Source organism: Rhipicephalus sanguineus, chromosome 11 (assembly GCF_013339695.2).
Source record: "Rhipicephalus sanguineus isolate Rsan-2018 chromosome 11, BIME_Rsan_1.4, whole genome shotgun sequence".
Taxonomy (NCBI): domain Eukaryota; kingdom Metazoa; phylum Arthropoda; class Arachnida; order Ixodida; family Ixodidae; genus Rhipicephalus; species Rhipicephalus sanguineus.
Window position 1 is genome coordinate 56,799,538 of NC_051186.1, and position 15,051 is coordinate 56,814,588.

Below are 15,051 nucleotides of genomic sequence, written 5' to 3' on the forward strand. Positions count from 1 at the left end.
TTATTGGTCATGTCTTACCAACATGCCCAAACTGCCACGATTGGTACATTAAACCTTACAAAGTAACAGAGTCAAATTAATCTGGAGATTACCACTGGTCATCATGGCTCGCAGCGCAGCTTCAATATGTTGAACTTGAACTGCCACAATAATTATTACTATTCATCCCTGCCATGACACTTTCAACTATTTATGAAATGCAACGGTAGCACACTGCATGCGACATTGTTATATGTGCCGTACATGCCGATTTATCGCTCTACAAGAAAAAAAACGATCGTATGTTGCCTTGCATATAGATGAGGGCACGAAAGAAGCACAAATTGGAAGACTTAAAATGTCTGCATTCTCAGCTGGTCTCAAATGATTTTTAAATGATGCAGCTTTAGTGAAAAAGGTTAACCAGCAGTTCAGAGCTTTAGTTGCAGCAGTTTAGCTGTAGAGCAACTTGGCACATTGCACTCGCGTGGGCTTAAGCTGGAAAAGCAGGCTGAGCCGGAGCATGCTGTTCTCCGGTGTAGTTGGTTGTCTGCTCCTTGGGGAACTGCACCTGAAAGAAAAGTTCTGGCTTGAATATGCATCCTGAAGATGCCATCACTCAGTATCCCTGTGTTTTAGTTCTGCTTCCAACACAGACCTGTGATGTTACCACTAGCCCAATTTTGGCAAATTCATTTGCCGTATGCAGCATTTATGAGCTATGGAATGGGCTCAAGCTTCCTGTCCACTGACAAGAATTTCTAGTCATTCTGTTATGATATTTGGAACAATGCAGAATGTTACTACATGACAATGCATGTCTGAAAAGCAAGCAACAGCGTATCCGACGATAACATAGCGGCAAAAACGCAGTGAGAGTGTTTTGGCAACAACGATAGTAGTGTGGAGACGTCATGGTGACTGGCTTATTGTACTCCAGCAAAAGTGCGCTACAACCTGCTCTCTTACAACGTGGACAAACACCAAGAACAGTTAAAAAAAAAGAGGCCCAATCACGAGAACAGTGCTACATTGGGAGGAATGGAGATTGCTTAGGCTGTAATATTCACTCGTGCAAATAATGCATCTGTCTGTTGTTCTGGGAGACTGCGGTTCAAACGCCATCATAGAACACAATTTTTTTTTATTTAGTGGCAGCCTGTGTGAGGATCCGTCTACATCTACCCAACAAGACATTCGACATCCGTAAAAGTGGGGAGAAGAGACGAAAGCAGCTTTACTTTAAAACACCTTTGCACTGTGCACCCTAATCACTACTCTCTGTTCTGATGTTACTGCAACTGGTGTCTGTAGTCCAGGAAATGGGCAGAAGAAACTGCATTAAGAAATGGACCTATCCACCCACAGGGGTTAGCAAGCATACATACCGTGTGTGTAAGGAGTGTCATGCATTCAAAATTCAATTCCCTTTGATGTTCTCTGGATGACGATGTTCAAGTGGTCAAACTGAGAAGCAGTTCACAAAAGCACTGATCAAATAAGCTGACCAACTTGAAAAAAAAAATGTTCAAGTTGCGATTCCTAGATAAAACACAATGGAAGCAGGGCAAGCAGAGAAGGGCAAAAAGATAAGAGACAGGCCACTGTGTTGTCACTGCGTAGAGATAGAGACTGACTCTTTATTGGAAAAACGGAGATTTTCACCGGTGCATATATAATCACTCGCATGTTACTCTGTACAGGGATGGGGTATGAGATTAAATGATTCCAGATGAGAAGGAAGGAAATAATAATAAAATAAAAAAGAATATAACTAAATATGTAATGTGCAAGTGAACCTGGTATTGTTATTTACAAATGGCATGTCAGGTAAGTTTAGGCTTTTCTATATGAAATAGTGAATCATTAAAGCTTTCCAATTAGGCCAAGTCACTTTGTACGTAGTCTGTCACTGTGCAACTCTGTAATCACTTGCTGCATGTTTCGTATCCTTTTTTGTGTCCTCGTTTTGCAGCGCACCCTACATTACATGACCACATTTTTTAGTTCGCTACGTGTCGGTGCCTTACCGCTTGGTCTATGTAGAGTGGCACCTGGTACTGCGCACCGGTTGTGATTGTGGAGGGGTATGGCATGTTACCTGCCAGCTGTTCTTGCGAAGCTGCAAGTACAAAATTGGTCAACAATACGCATTGATGGACTACTTCATTCGCTATGCTTAAAGATTTAACAGTGCAAAGAATACTCAAGGAGGATAGGACAAGAAAATGGAGGTACATGCACTCGCCCATCCTCTTCTCATCAGTATTGTTCGATCCTTGTGCAGTAATACATGTTCAAGCGTAAGTACAAGCTGAGTCCATTCGAGTTTGATTAGTGTGCCACTGAAGGACTAATGCTTCATGTGCAGGGACAGGAAGATATGTCTCACAGAAATGATCATTGAGTGAAGCACAGTTCCCGTCAAAGGCGAGATGCACACATGAAACAAAATTTTTTTGGTTTTTTAGAACACCATTTCTTCAAGCACAGTTATGTTTGTGACTCTGGGGTGATTCTGGGTGACTCAGAGAATTGTCTAACTCATTCCTCAGTTCAGCCATTGGGTAAGAAAAATATATTCAACGGTCTATGCAGGACATAAACGGCACAGCATTTAGCGAGTGTATGTCTAGTTAGCCAGAGAGAAGGGTGGCAAAACATAAGGAGTGCTGTCCGATATACATACGTATTACTTTCGTAGTGAACATTTGTGTGCAAGGACTTGTTTATTGATTACAAAAATACCTACACCCATGGCAGAAGATAAGATTACGATTTCTATTCACTGTTCCATGTACAGTCGAACCCGTTTATAACGAACTCGAAAGTGTCGCGAAAAGTGGTCGTTATATCAGTAGTTCGTTGTATATGGACTCGCCCTTCAAAACGTGCGCTTTGCGGCCAAACCGTTTTTTCCCCCTTTGTGCACTTTTATTAAAGTGCTAACAACTCCTTCGGTGACAAGCTAAGCCTTTTCGCGTCGTGAAGCGACGCCCGCTGCGTGCTCACGAGTGAACTAACCGCCTTTGCAATGAGCTGACACCGTTTCACCGAAGCGCGGTACCGCGACGTGGAGCCGATCGTCCCTGGCTAGTTGCGTGCAGCGCGTCGCCTACTCGGGTCGCGGAATCACTGCCGGGCCGCTTGCTGTATGCTGTATTCGCGCGTTTGTACGTTCTTCGTGCTTGCTTCACTCCGGATCGTGCACGGATGCGGCGACTAGCCTCTTCGGTAAACGCGGCGAAAACAAGCATTTTCCAAGCAACGCGCACTACGTCTCCGCGCTCTCGCGGCCCTGTACGACGATGCGTGGCGCACTTCAGTTGTCACCTAGTCAAACATGCAGTATACGCTCGCTGTCAGTGCATCGACGTTTCTCGGTGCTCGCGCCGCTCAAAAACAGCGAGCTACTTTCGTTTCTACAAAGCGACACGCACTTTAAAAGCGGTCTCGCACGACACGGAGGCGGCAAACTTGCGAACGGCAGCATGGCTAAGCATGGCGCGCTCGTACCGCCGTCAATCCGCAGTGTATGGTGTACGCCACACGCGCAGCCGAGCACATATCTACAGATGACTATGATAAGGTGGTCGGCTATAAGGCATAACGGCACGTTTATCGACGGCCGCCACCTCGCCTTCGCTCTTTTCTGATGCTTATCCGCGAAGGCATCGCCGCAATCACGCGGAAGTCGTAATCACCGATCGACCGGTTTCTGCCGTTACCGAAAAGACGGACGACTTTTTGCGGCACATTGTGGCGTCGACGAGTTTAAGGACGCAGTGAACCTTTTTGCGATGGAAAGTTATCGCGGTTATCACTTCTTGCATTTATGCCTTCTTGCGTTCCAAGGCATTGTTTGAAAGCTGACCGCAAGGCTTCATGCTGCCTACTATTTTTTTTTTCCTCACTGCCATTCTACCACTGAAGAAAAGGCTGTAAAGTGAGCGACCTCGCTCGCAGCGTCCGAAATCTGCGTGCGGTGCTCGCCGATCTGGGTATCTTAGTCGCGAGTAAACGGGAGCGGGGCACGCGCGAGCGCGCGCCCCTGTCCCGCTTTAGAAGGCATGCTTTAACTTTTTTTCGCTTCGTATGCGCCATATTTTTACCGCGACTGCGTCTCAAGTGTTCGTTGTAAAAGTAGGAGGCTCTGAAAAATGTTCGCTATATCTGGACGCAGCTTCAATGGTTAGCATAGGAAAATCGTAAGTGCACCCAAATATGGTCGTTATAACCGATAGATCGTTATATGTGGGATCGTTATAAGTGGGTTCGACTGTATATATATACTGCTTGACGCATAAAGGTTAGCACAGAATTATGCAGAGAATATAAGAGCAAATTATTTGCGATTTACAAAGTGTACATGTCTTACAGGGCTTGGTGGGTGGGCTGTAGATTTCTCCGGCAGTATATTCTTGCTGACTCACCATGTGATTACAAGAGAAGCACATCACTCTGAAATGTATACATAAGCATTGTTAAGTGTTATAGCTCTGCTTTCTGGACAATGCAGACTCTATGTGCCTAGAACATTGAAGAAGGACCATATACACTAATATATTGTCGATATTATTTTACTGTGACTCTGTTCAGACAGGATGAAAAGACAGATGTTAAAAAAAATCCTGGTCTCCAAAATCGGCCTATAGTCCCCAATTGTAGCCTTTCACACAAGCCTTTCACATCCATATGTTGCACTGGCACACGAGGGCCAATCAATCAATCAATCAATCAATCAATCAATCAATCAATCAATCAATCAATCAATCAATCAATCAATCAATCAATCAACTTTTTATCATATCTATGTTTTATGTTTGTGGAATGTACAAGAGGTGTCTGTAGTTGTGGAGTTCAGGGTATCAAACCATAATTGAATCGAAAACTGAAAAAAAAAAGCATTATTTTAGCGTAAGCCAAATTGAACTGTAACAGTTCGATTTTTTTTACTCCAGAATGAAATTGAAAAGAAAACTTGTGATCTTTAGTTCGGGTTGACCACCTTCTTTGGATCATGTCATCCATGCCTGCACTAGTGACCCAACCACGTCGTATCGTTCGTAGATGCATGCCAGGTTTTTAGAAGCCTCGACAGATTTTAAAAGTGGCAGTACCATTAGCACAGTATTCAACAGATTTCATCTACATAGCCCAGCAAAAACTCCCAAAGAATTGGCTTTATTTCTGTGCTCTTTGCTTTATTTGAAATAAATGTTTCTCTCTCTTGGTTCTAGCACAAGTGTTCACATGGGCATTATGGTGTTGACTACAGTTTTACTGAAGAAATAATAGACCTTAGTTTCAACATCTAAGGCATAACAAAGAACACTGCTTCAGACAAAGCCTGCTACACTTGCCATGATATACTTACTTTGCCAACAGGTAGAACAGCGACACCTTGAGAGCAATGATCCCAAGTCCCTTGAGTATGACAACAAGCAGATTGGGTTGTTCCTGTGGGAACTCCATAAACCTCTCCGTGTCTGCAGCAAGATATAGATACATAAAACTATGTGCCAACAGGCATGATAGCAGAACTGTGACAATGCAGTGATCTTATTTCAGTCTATTCCTTTTGGTTTCTTTTGCATTCCTTTTTGGTTGATAGCAATGAGATAAAATCGAGCAAGAATTGTTACGTTATACACGGATCCAGCTATCACTTCATGATACAGCCTTTGTAACATCGCAACCAGGTGAAATCACCAATGACAGCTGCTGTCTGGTTGTTTCCAAGAATGCGGATGTTAATAGAAAAATTATACCGCAACATATAGTGCTCTCGTTTCATGTCAATTTCACAGATCATAGTGTGATTCCAAATCATAACCTTCACAGTTGTCAGCAGGAATTCAGTTTGCACTATATGTAAGTGCTAATACAGTAATTGTAGTTGTGGAGTACGTGACTGCTTGAACCGCAACTGCTGTTGCCACCAAATTTTTTTAGGTCTCATCTGTAAGGTATTTACTAGTAACATAATATACTTGTTAGTTTTATGGCATGTTGTCAGCTGATATGCTGACAATCTGCATTTACTGGTACAGTTGAGTATTAAAGGAACGGACATTGTGACTTATGCGCACCTGTGCAGGTAAGTACAAGGCATACTTTCACTTCGTGTGCCACCTGATAACATTATTATTGTTCTTTGTTGTTTACTATGTATTTCCCTTTATAAATACCACCCTAACAAATGAACAATGGAAACTGTTGCATCCTGGGTAACAATCGAGCCTTAAACAAGGCATGATGTAAACTTATGTTCGAAGGTAGGAGAATATTCGCGCGCTTACCATCTTGCATCCGTGTGGGTTCGCACCAGTCCTTTACCTGTTTGTACCCTGGCATGCAGGTGCACCGTTGGGTGCTGCACATGAGGTGAGAGCTGCACTCGTTGTCATGTGTGCAGTTCTCGCCAAGGAGCATCACTGTTGATTGAGTTGAGGCCACAATGGAGGATATGTGGAAATGGGCAGAATTGAAAAGGCAATTCAATGTAAACACTATAAAGTTGTTTAACTGCTCATTTCGACACATGCACCATGCATATCGCATGGGATATGCATGGTGATGCACATGCATATCGCATGTGCATCAAACAGGATTATGCACCTACCATTGTTTTGTTTTCACTCAAATTCGTGGCAAGATCATCTCTTTTTTTCTCTGTATTATTAGAACGCTTGGCATTTGTTGTTTCCTAATTAGGCTGTGCCTTTAATTGCCAGCAAATGGCAAAATTGTGTACCAGCTCACATCTCCAATTGCAAGACATAAACACAATGACAGTCTTTGTTTTATTGCGATAGCAATTATATGGACAGTCTCGGCTGGATTTTGCCGTCGCCGTCGCCGCCGTCATGCACCGTATATGTATAAGTATGTATATATATATAAAGGCCCCACAGAAAAATAACTCAGAAAAATGCTTCCGAAGCGCGGAATCGAACCAGGGACCTCTTGCTCCGCAGCGAGCGGCGCTATCCACTACGCCACGAAACGCAGATCCTCCACGTAGCTAACGGCGAGCATTATATACACACCATTTAGCGCTGGACGGACTCGGAGACAGCAGGCGATAATAAGCGTTTCTTCATTACCAGCGAGGTGGCGCTAGGAGCCCGACGGGCGCATTTAAAAGTCGTCGGCGAGCTCGCTCGCTTCTTCTTATTTTCTGTGTCAAACAGCCGAACAGTGGGGAAAGCTGTTGTATTAACAATGCGGAACAAATAATGTAGTATTGCTACCAAACGTACTTCTAGGAAAACAAAGCAGCGATTAATATAGCACGTTTTTCATACGTTAGGCTTAAACTGGAGATTGCTATATGCTCTTACTTATAATCATTGTTACAAAAACCTTCTTTAATGATCAGCCACGTATAATCACGAATTATCTCGATATTTTATGTCATGCAGTTCATTGTACACACATTACAAATTGCATTAGATGTAATTTTATATGTTTCTTTGAAATAAAAAGTACTTTTCGAGTCTGTGTTGTTAATGAGGGTCAAAAGCATGATGATTTTGCAAGGGCAGCTTATCGCAGCTAATAGTGTGCCCATTTTTCACAAAAGCGTTCATTGCAGCAGTGTTTATCATGAGCAAAAGTAAGTTGAGAGTCCTCTGATTTCAAAAGAGGTGTGGACTAAGGAGCTGTATAGACTAGCTAACCTCTGCATTTGTTAATCCTAATGTAACATTGTCATATTCAACGCGTTGAAACAAACATGTAAGAGAACTCTGCTCTAGAAATCACATTATGTAATGGATCAAACTTCGCAAAAAGAAAGCTCCATCCTACACGAAAATGCATTCATTATATATTAATATTTGTTATATACATCTATCCACTATGTGTTTTTATATAGGCAAGCAACATTCGGGGTATGCTTTGCTATATCCGGTAATTTGTTATGTTCATTTTATACCGAGGTTCGACTTCATAATAAGCCGTATTTCATTTGGTTTGTTATAAGTTTACATTTTGTTGGATGGAAATAGTAATGTAGCAATACTAGCATGTTCAAATGGGCAGAGAATGTGTACTTCGTTACATATGATATGACATGCCGTTATGTTGGTGTTATACCGAGGGTCGCAGTTTTATTACATTGGCAAAATTCCGTACAGACACTTAGACAGCAGAGGAATATTAGTCAACCCATAATGTGCACTGTACTGCTGTTCATGTCTCTTATATGTGGACAATTACATGCATACAATTAAATGAAAAAAAAAACTTACGTGGAATGCAGCTGTTATTTTTCCAGCTGTAGTAGTGGCCCCCTATACAAAAGCAGCTTGAATATATGCATTGGCTTTTGGGCAGCAGAGCCTGGCATTGCACTGTCGTATTGCAGGCGGTTCCGATGAGGCGCTTTTCTGAGACGCGAGAAATAGCAAAAATGAGAGGTCAGGGCTAGCTGGCATTAATAGTGCGAGGACATCACAGCGCAGGTTTTAATAAGGTCTGCACTCAGTCTTAAGGCAAATGGAAACGACATACATATACCACTCGGTATATTTCGATGTCAAGTATGTGTTGTGACCTCTATATATCTGGTGACTGCAGGTTTTTAACAATTGTCTCTACTGTTCCGGCGCGCCAGACGAAAACCTATTTTCACTTCTTCGCTAAAGAATTATGCCCAATGTCGTGCACAAAACTTTTACACCTGCACTACACGCCCAGAGTGAAGATAGTGCATGGGAGTGGTCTTTGTACCTTTGGCTTCCGGGTCATAGCAACGAAACGTCAAGGCGTACTGCATTTACTGACTGTTCACCAAGAGTTTTTCTTAGATCAGACTGCCATGCACAACCCACAACTTATTATATGGTCCTCTGGGCACCCCTCATTACCGTGAACGTGCATTCACAAACATCGCCGAATGAAGGCTGCGAGAAGATATACTCACGAATGATAGCGGAGTCTACAATCGTCCCCAGGCATATGAGTTCCAAGACAGCGGTCCCGAGTAGCAACCAGGGCATCTTTATCTGTGAGATAATAAGAAATGAGCCGCGGCAGCTCGGAGTAGCCGAGTGCGTTACTCTAGGCGTTGAATTTCCGAGGAAATTTACTGTAGATCATGTTCCTTTTGGGCTATTTCACATATCCGTCTGCAGTGACATCCGAAATCTACAAGAAAACGCCGGCACAGAACGTTTGCCTGAAACTGTGGCTTTTCTGCATTAATTATCTTTATGAGGAGAAGCCAACTTACCGCCCAACTTAAAGTTGGTTTCACCACGTTAGTTAAAATGCTGCAGTGAAGCCATTCACGTGAGGACTTAATTATGTAGCAGTTAGGACATGCTGTCCTGATGTTACACGTTAAGGATGATCATTTAAAGCAAAACTGTTCCAGCTTTTTTTTTAAAAGACATCTGAAATATGTGTCATGCCGTTTACATGAAACGCGCATTGTACACACGTGGAACTGCGTGACTGCATCTTATGTCGAACTTTTCGTATAAAAAATAACCCGCAGAATGCGCGATACATTTACCTTGGCGCGTCAATACGGTGTGCACTCTTGTCGCATTTTATCGTGTAATTTTGTGCCAGCCAGCCCACCCATGTCTCCAAGTGGTCGGGATGCGCTCTGGAAGAAAAAATCAATACGGATTCTCCACTGAACCTGTGTCACTGCGCCACGTGCGTGGGATTAAGTTATGAAGTGACGACCTTGTGGAACTAAAGAAGACATTGAATCACACGTATTATGGTGTTTGATTACGCCTGCTTAATTTATTAACGCGAGCAATGAATCGAATCACCACACGCGAAGCCTCGTAAGCTTTTAGCATTTTTTTTTTTCACTCAGGCCCGTGGTGTGCATCATATGTGTAACGGTTGAAATAAAACACGAGGAAACATAGATGTGTGCTCGTCGCATGTGGATTTCGTTGAAGCCGCATTTTTCTGTAAACAACAGTCAATCCCTGCTTTCTCCACGGTGCAAGACTGCGTTTAGCCCCACCATTTGTTTAGACAACTGGAGAACCGTCCAGTTTTTCTGATATGCACGAATACTCAAATTGTCCGAAACTTAAAGCAAATTGGAGCTCGCTGTGATCAACGATAAACGTTGATTACAGCAATAATGTAGGCGTGTCACTTGGCGTGAACGGTGCTGCCACCCTCAACAGGCGCAGGTCTATAATTTTATTACGAACGAGAACACGCCTGGAAGCATACACAGAGGGAAGCCGTAGCCAGAAGCCAAGTACGAATGTCGAAAAGGAAACATCTGACTGGAAGCGCCTTGGGTTCCAGGCTAAGCCTGGTATGCGTGGTGGTGAAGTTCGCTGTGCGGGGAATTGTTGCGGGGTGCCCCATGCTGTTGTTGGATGCGATCTGCTGCCCTCGCTAGCGCGACGATGTGTGCTTGCCCGGACCATTTGAGAGCAGTGTCGGCAGCGAGTGCGGTGAACCATGTTCATTAAGAAACAGCACGTCGACGTCAGGAAGTCGGCGCAAAAGGTTCTCGAACCGAAGCGAGATTCCCTCAGTCGACTGAAACACCTTCGGGTCTACCTAGGTAACTTGTGTTTTCTCTCTCGCTTTCTGGTGCTGTGCGAGCTAGAGGCTTTTCGCAAGAAACGTGGATCCGTCGCGCATCTACTTCGCTCTTTTTTCTCGGCGCAGTTGATCGCAAAGCGACCGCGGTGCTGTTTGCCTGCACCCAAGTTTCGCCTCTCGCGATGGGCGAGTCAGGCTTAAAATCGCCCGTATGGCTGTCAAACGCCGCTCGCGAAGGCGACCCTATTTCTACCGTACCGTCGATCAAACCGCGTCTAATCGATGACCAGAGCAAGTGCGGTCCAACTTTCGAAACCCTTTAAAGATGCCACTTTGAACTGCGGGTTGTTTATCGCGTTCTGAACCTAGTGGGCGGATTCGCTGCATCGCCTTGCGCCCCCTCCGCGTAGAAACGTGGAATTTTCTCTGATCGGCCGACTCTGCAGGCTTTCTGCGACCCTTCGTGCAGTACTTTCCCACTCCAGTACGCGTTGTCACCGAGGCCGAGTAAATTTAGTCCCGCAATTAAAAAAAAATAAACACATAAAGTAAGGTATCGCAATAGCGGATCGGAAGGGGAGGTTAGTAACCTGGATTCAGCGGTTTTCCTGGTCCGCTGGGCGCGAGTGGGGCTTCGTTTCGTGTTTTTTTTCGGCTGGCAGATTGCGTGCCAACGCGACCAGAAACTTTTTTTACGGTCGGTAATTGCGATACCGGGTCCGCATGAGCAATTCTTACTGGCACACAATCAAAAAAGCACATTCCGACGCGGTGGGTTCGTTTCTTGGAATCGGGCGCGAGTCAACAGGTTTAACACGGGAACGTGCAGCGGCTGTGCAGATCACGCGGCGTGCCGATTAAAAATTCATCGCACGAATCTTGTTTCAACGGCAAATTTGTATCTGGGAGTGCTTTGCGGGAGTGCAGGCGTGTTCCGCGCGTTAAGACCGCTACAGAAACTTGCCCTGAAGGTATTTGCCACCTCGCGATATGCTTCCACTTAAGCAGACAGCAACCTAGTTTACGTTGTCGTACCGTCTGATTCCCGGGCATGCGAGTGGTTGTATATGCAAATGCGTGCAGGCCGCATTGCTGAATCTGCGCGGATGATTTGCCGCTTTTCCTGTGGTGTTGTAAGCACACACACGCACGTCTGTCGTGTATCGCGGTTGTTTCTTTTTCGTTCATGCGATCCCAGATCATTTTTTCGCATGTGTGTAATGCATGTTATACAGTTGTACATACAGGCTCACACATACGTTATCTGAAAGTTCTTTACCTCGTTTGGTTTAAGTGTGAGCCGTGGCACCAATTGAAAAGCGGCATGTACGCTATAAATGCCTGCACTTGTGAACATCTTTTTGAAGAGTGTTGCATTCGTGAACTCGCTATATGTTGACATTGATGACACAGCAATAAGCCATCATCATACACGTGATAACAATAAAAGCTTTCCTGGTAACGCTACGTTGTAGGAGTTTGTAAGATATAGTAATTTCTGAGAATGCTTTGAGTACAAATCAAGTGGCATCATGATCAAATCGAATGCGAATAGTTTTCGATGAGGCTTTGAAAACTGAATGGCTGTTTCACCATTACTCTGAAGCGATCTCCACATCCAGGTATATTTGCAAAAGTTGTTGCATTGCACGCCGTGATGAATAGTTACTTGTTAAAAGGGGAAATAACGCATTGAGAACAGATAAGCAGTTTATTTGCATACTCGGCACTCTTCACTAAATACTAATCACTTGTTGCAGTTTAGCCAGGGATGTCTGGTTTCTGAGTGACATGATGCGCTTCACTTTATTCGCCATGGTAACTTAGTGGCTCTGGCATTGCGTTGCTAAGCACAAAGGTGTGGATTCGGTTCCCAGCCATGGTGGCGACATTTTGATTGAGCAAAATGCAGCAGTGCCCATGTAATTAGCTTTAGGTTGAAGAACCCCAGCTGGTCAAAGTTAACCTAGTGTACTTCCCATTGGGTAGTAATCATGTCGTGGTTTTGGCGCGCAAAATACCTGAACTAAATTTTTATGATTGCTCCACTGTAAGCCTTTGGTTATATTTGTTTATGGGGTCATGCCTGGAATGAAATATGTCACACCTTTTCTCCGGTACTGTGTTTGATTAGGCATAGTTGTCAGTTTAAATTTTGAATGCTCTTACGAAAATATTCATGTTTACAAGCAGTGACTGTTCGCTTAGAAAGCTGAATCAAATAGGATGCTGAACAATTCGCCATTCAAGAGTTTCGAATGTTAACGTGCTGCTACTATGATGGGCTTACACTTTCAAGAAGTGTTGCCCCCCTTTTTTTTTGTAATTGCAGTTACAGTAGTGTCAGCAGTCAGCTTTACAGCGAAAGCTGTTATGAGGTCATAACAGCTGATTTTGATGGCATAGTTGTGTCCCTAACAGCTTTCGCACACACTGAAAAAAAAAACAAAAACAAAAAAAAAAACAGGGTTCGAGCGGGATTAGCACCCGGGCACTCTGCCTGCCAATCCAGTATTTTACCACTTAGGCACGCTGGTGCTTGCCACTCCTTTGCAAAAAGACCCTTTACAGGCGTCATGTCGGGCAAGGAATTACATTAACAAATGTAATATAGTGTGGTCTGAAGAGTAAAATAACATCAGAATGGCGTAACGAGTGGGTGGTTTAAATCTTTTCACCCATCACAAAGGCACAGCGATAATAATTTGTCATCTGCCAGAGCATCGACAAAGTGCACGTAATGCTTTACAGACGCATAGTGGGGTACCTCGCTTCTCTGCAGAATGGTGAATAATGGCATAGTGGGTACTAGTGGCATCGTAGAGCCTGGCGTTTTTTAAAAACTGCTTCGAATTGTTCACTTTGCAGACAATGTCGAAACAGCCGAGGCAAAGACGTTCTTTGAGATCAACTACAGTCACATCTACTGCATCTTTCACGATGTCTTTACCTCGCTGGAGGGGATGCTTAGACAGAGAGGTTTGTGGCACACCTTGTTTTTTTTTTTTTCCAATGGATATCTTAATGCTGACCTGTTCAAACTTTCTAAATTTTATTTAATTCTTTCTTCACTTCACAGTGCACAAGACTCAAAAGGAGGAACTGGACAATGTGAAATACATATTTGAGGTATGACTGACACGGAAGCGCTTGCATTAGACGCTGTCGTGTCAAATGGATTTTGCGGCAGCTGTGCCCACACTCCTGTGGTGGTGGGATTCGTACACGTTTGTGTGTTGCTGTATTTGAGCCTGTGTGGCAGTGATGTGCAGTGTGGTTGAAATTAGCCCAAAATGCTCAGTTCTTCTAATGGCCTAGCTGTAGCACTGATGCGTCAAAAACGAATCAGTCAGCACAAGCTATGGAACAGTTCTAGATAACAATTGGCACACGATCGTGTTGAGTATTAGGCATATTTGATCTCTCTTGTTTCATTAATTACTGGAGGGAAGCATTTGCCTGGAAAATGGGGATCGCAGACTTAACAAGCTGCCTCTTCGCTTATGGATGCCATTGTTTTTTTTTATCTCTTTATGATAGCGCAATTTCAACTTGAACTAGTAAAAATTTCTTCATTAGCTAATTAAGCATATAGGCTTCTCGTGAAAGTGACCTCTTTTTCTACATGTAATCCAGCTTTAGGAGTAAAATCATGCTCTCTCCCACGGGCAGATGCGGATGCAGGATTTTTTCTAGGGAGGGTCAGGGTGAGCTCACAGGAGGACCTTTTAGGTCCTCTTCTTAGAGGTATACACGAAAAAACAGGACATCCAGACCCCCCCTTATAGATTCGCTCATGCCCATGGGTAATACTAAAATATTTTTTCAGTATATTGAAAAGGTCCGCCGCGGTGGTATAGCGGTTACGGTGCTCGGCTGCTGACCCGAAGGTCGCGGGTTCGATCCCGCCCGCGGCGGTCGCATTTCGATGGAGGCGAAATGGTAGAGGCCCGTGTACTTAGATTTAGGTGCACGTTAAAGAACACCAGATGGTCGAAATTTCCGGAGCCCTCCACTACGGCGTCTCTCATAATCATATCTTGGTTTTGGGACGTAAAACCCCAGATATTATTATTAGTATATTGAAAAGCACCTGACCTATAAAAAAAAATGTGGCAGGGGGATTCAGGTGTTCGAGAGCAAATGTTGTCATTTGTCCAAGTTTTTGTGGCAGACCAAATTAGGAATGACAGGCCATTAGAATTTTCCTGTCATGTGCCAAACTAATGAATATCTGTGGTGCGAATGTCATTTCAGCGAATTCTGGTGCTGCTTCCTGAACTGCTGGCTCAGCGATGGCAGTGGCACAGTATACGCATCATCATTCGAAAATTCCTTCACCCGGGAAACTCCCTGAGGGTATGTGCCTTCCATTCCGCCGCTGTAGCTATGAAGGTTAATGCTTCATTCAGCTGGCCACTTTCAACCGCTCTTGTAGGGGCAGTTTGCATTTGGCTGGTCAGTATTGTGTGCATGGAGCACGCTCCACTGCTAGTTCACTCAGAACATTGTACTCCATCTCGGAGTCGA

General features: G+C 44.0%; 2 protein-coding genes across 4 annotated transcripts in view; one reads left to right on the plus strand and one right to left on the minus strand.

The window, feature by feature from the left end:
• Positions 1–242: 242 nt before the first annotated feature.
• Positions 243–9,711, minus strand: LOC119374348 (uncharacterized). The gene is made up of 8 exons (XM_037644428.2): positions 9,506–9,711; positions 8,912–8,993; positions 8,238–8,375; positions 6,282–6,416; positions 5,357–5,468; positions 4,358–4,440; positions 2,010–2,101; positions 243–550 (listed from the first exon to the last, which is right to left on the minus strand). The coding sequence occupies exons 2-8, from the start codon at positions 8,985–8,987 to the stop codon at positions 473–475; spliced, it is 714 nt and encodes a 237-aa protein (XP_037500356.1). The 5' UTR covers positions 8,988–8,993; positions 9,506–9,711; the 3' UTR covers positions 243–472.
• Positions 9,712–10,267: 556 nt separating this feature from the next.
• The window catches only part of LOC119374062 (probable Rho GTPase-activating protein CG5521), a 63,649-nt gene continuing 58,865 nt past the window's right edge, over positions 10,268–15,051 (plus strand). For all 3 annotated transcript variants that reach the window (XM_037644121.2, XM_037644123.2, XM_049420478.1), the window contains exons 1-4: positions 10,268–10,540; positions 13,390–13,500; positions 13,601–13,650; positions 14,779–14,880. In XM_037644121.2, the coding sequence (XP_037500049.1) occupies positions 10,435–10,540; positions 13,390–13,500; positions 13,601–13,650; positions 14,779–14,880 (369 nt within the window). In that variant the 5' untranslated portion in view covers positions 10,268–10,434. The remainder of the gene's footprint in view (positions 10,541–13,389; positions 13,501–13,600; positions 13,651–14,778; positions 14,881–15,051) is intronic.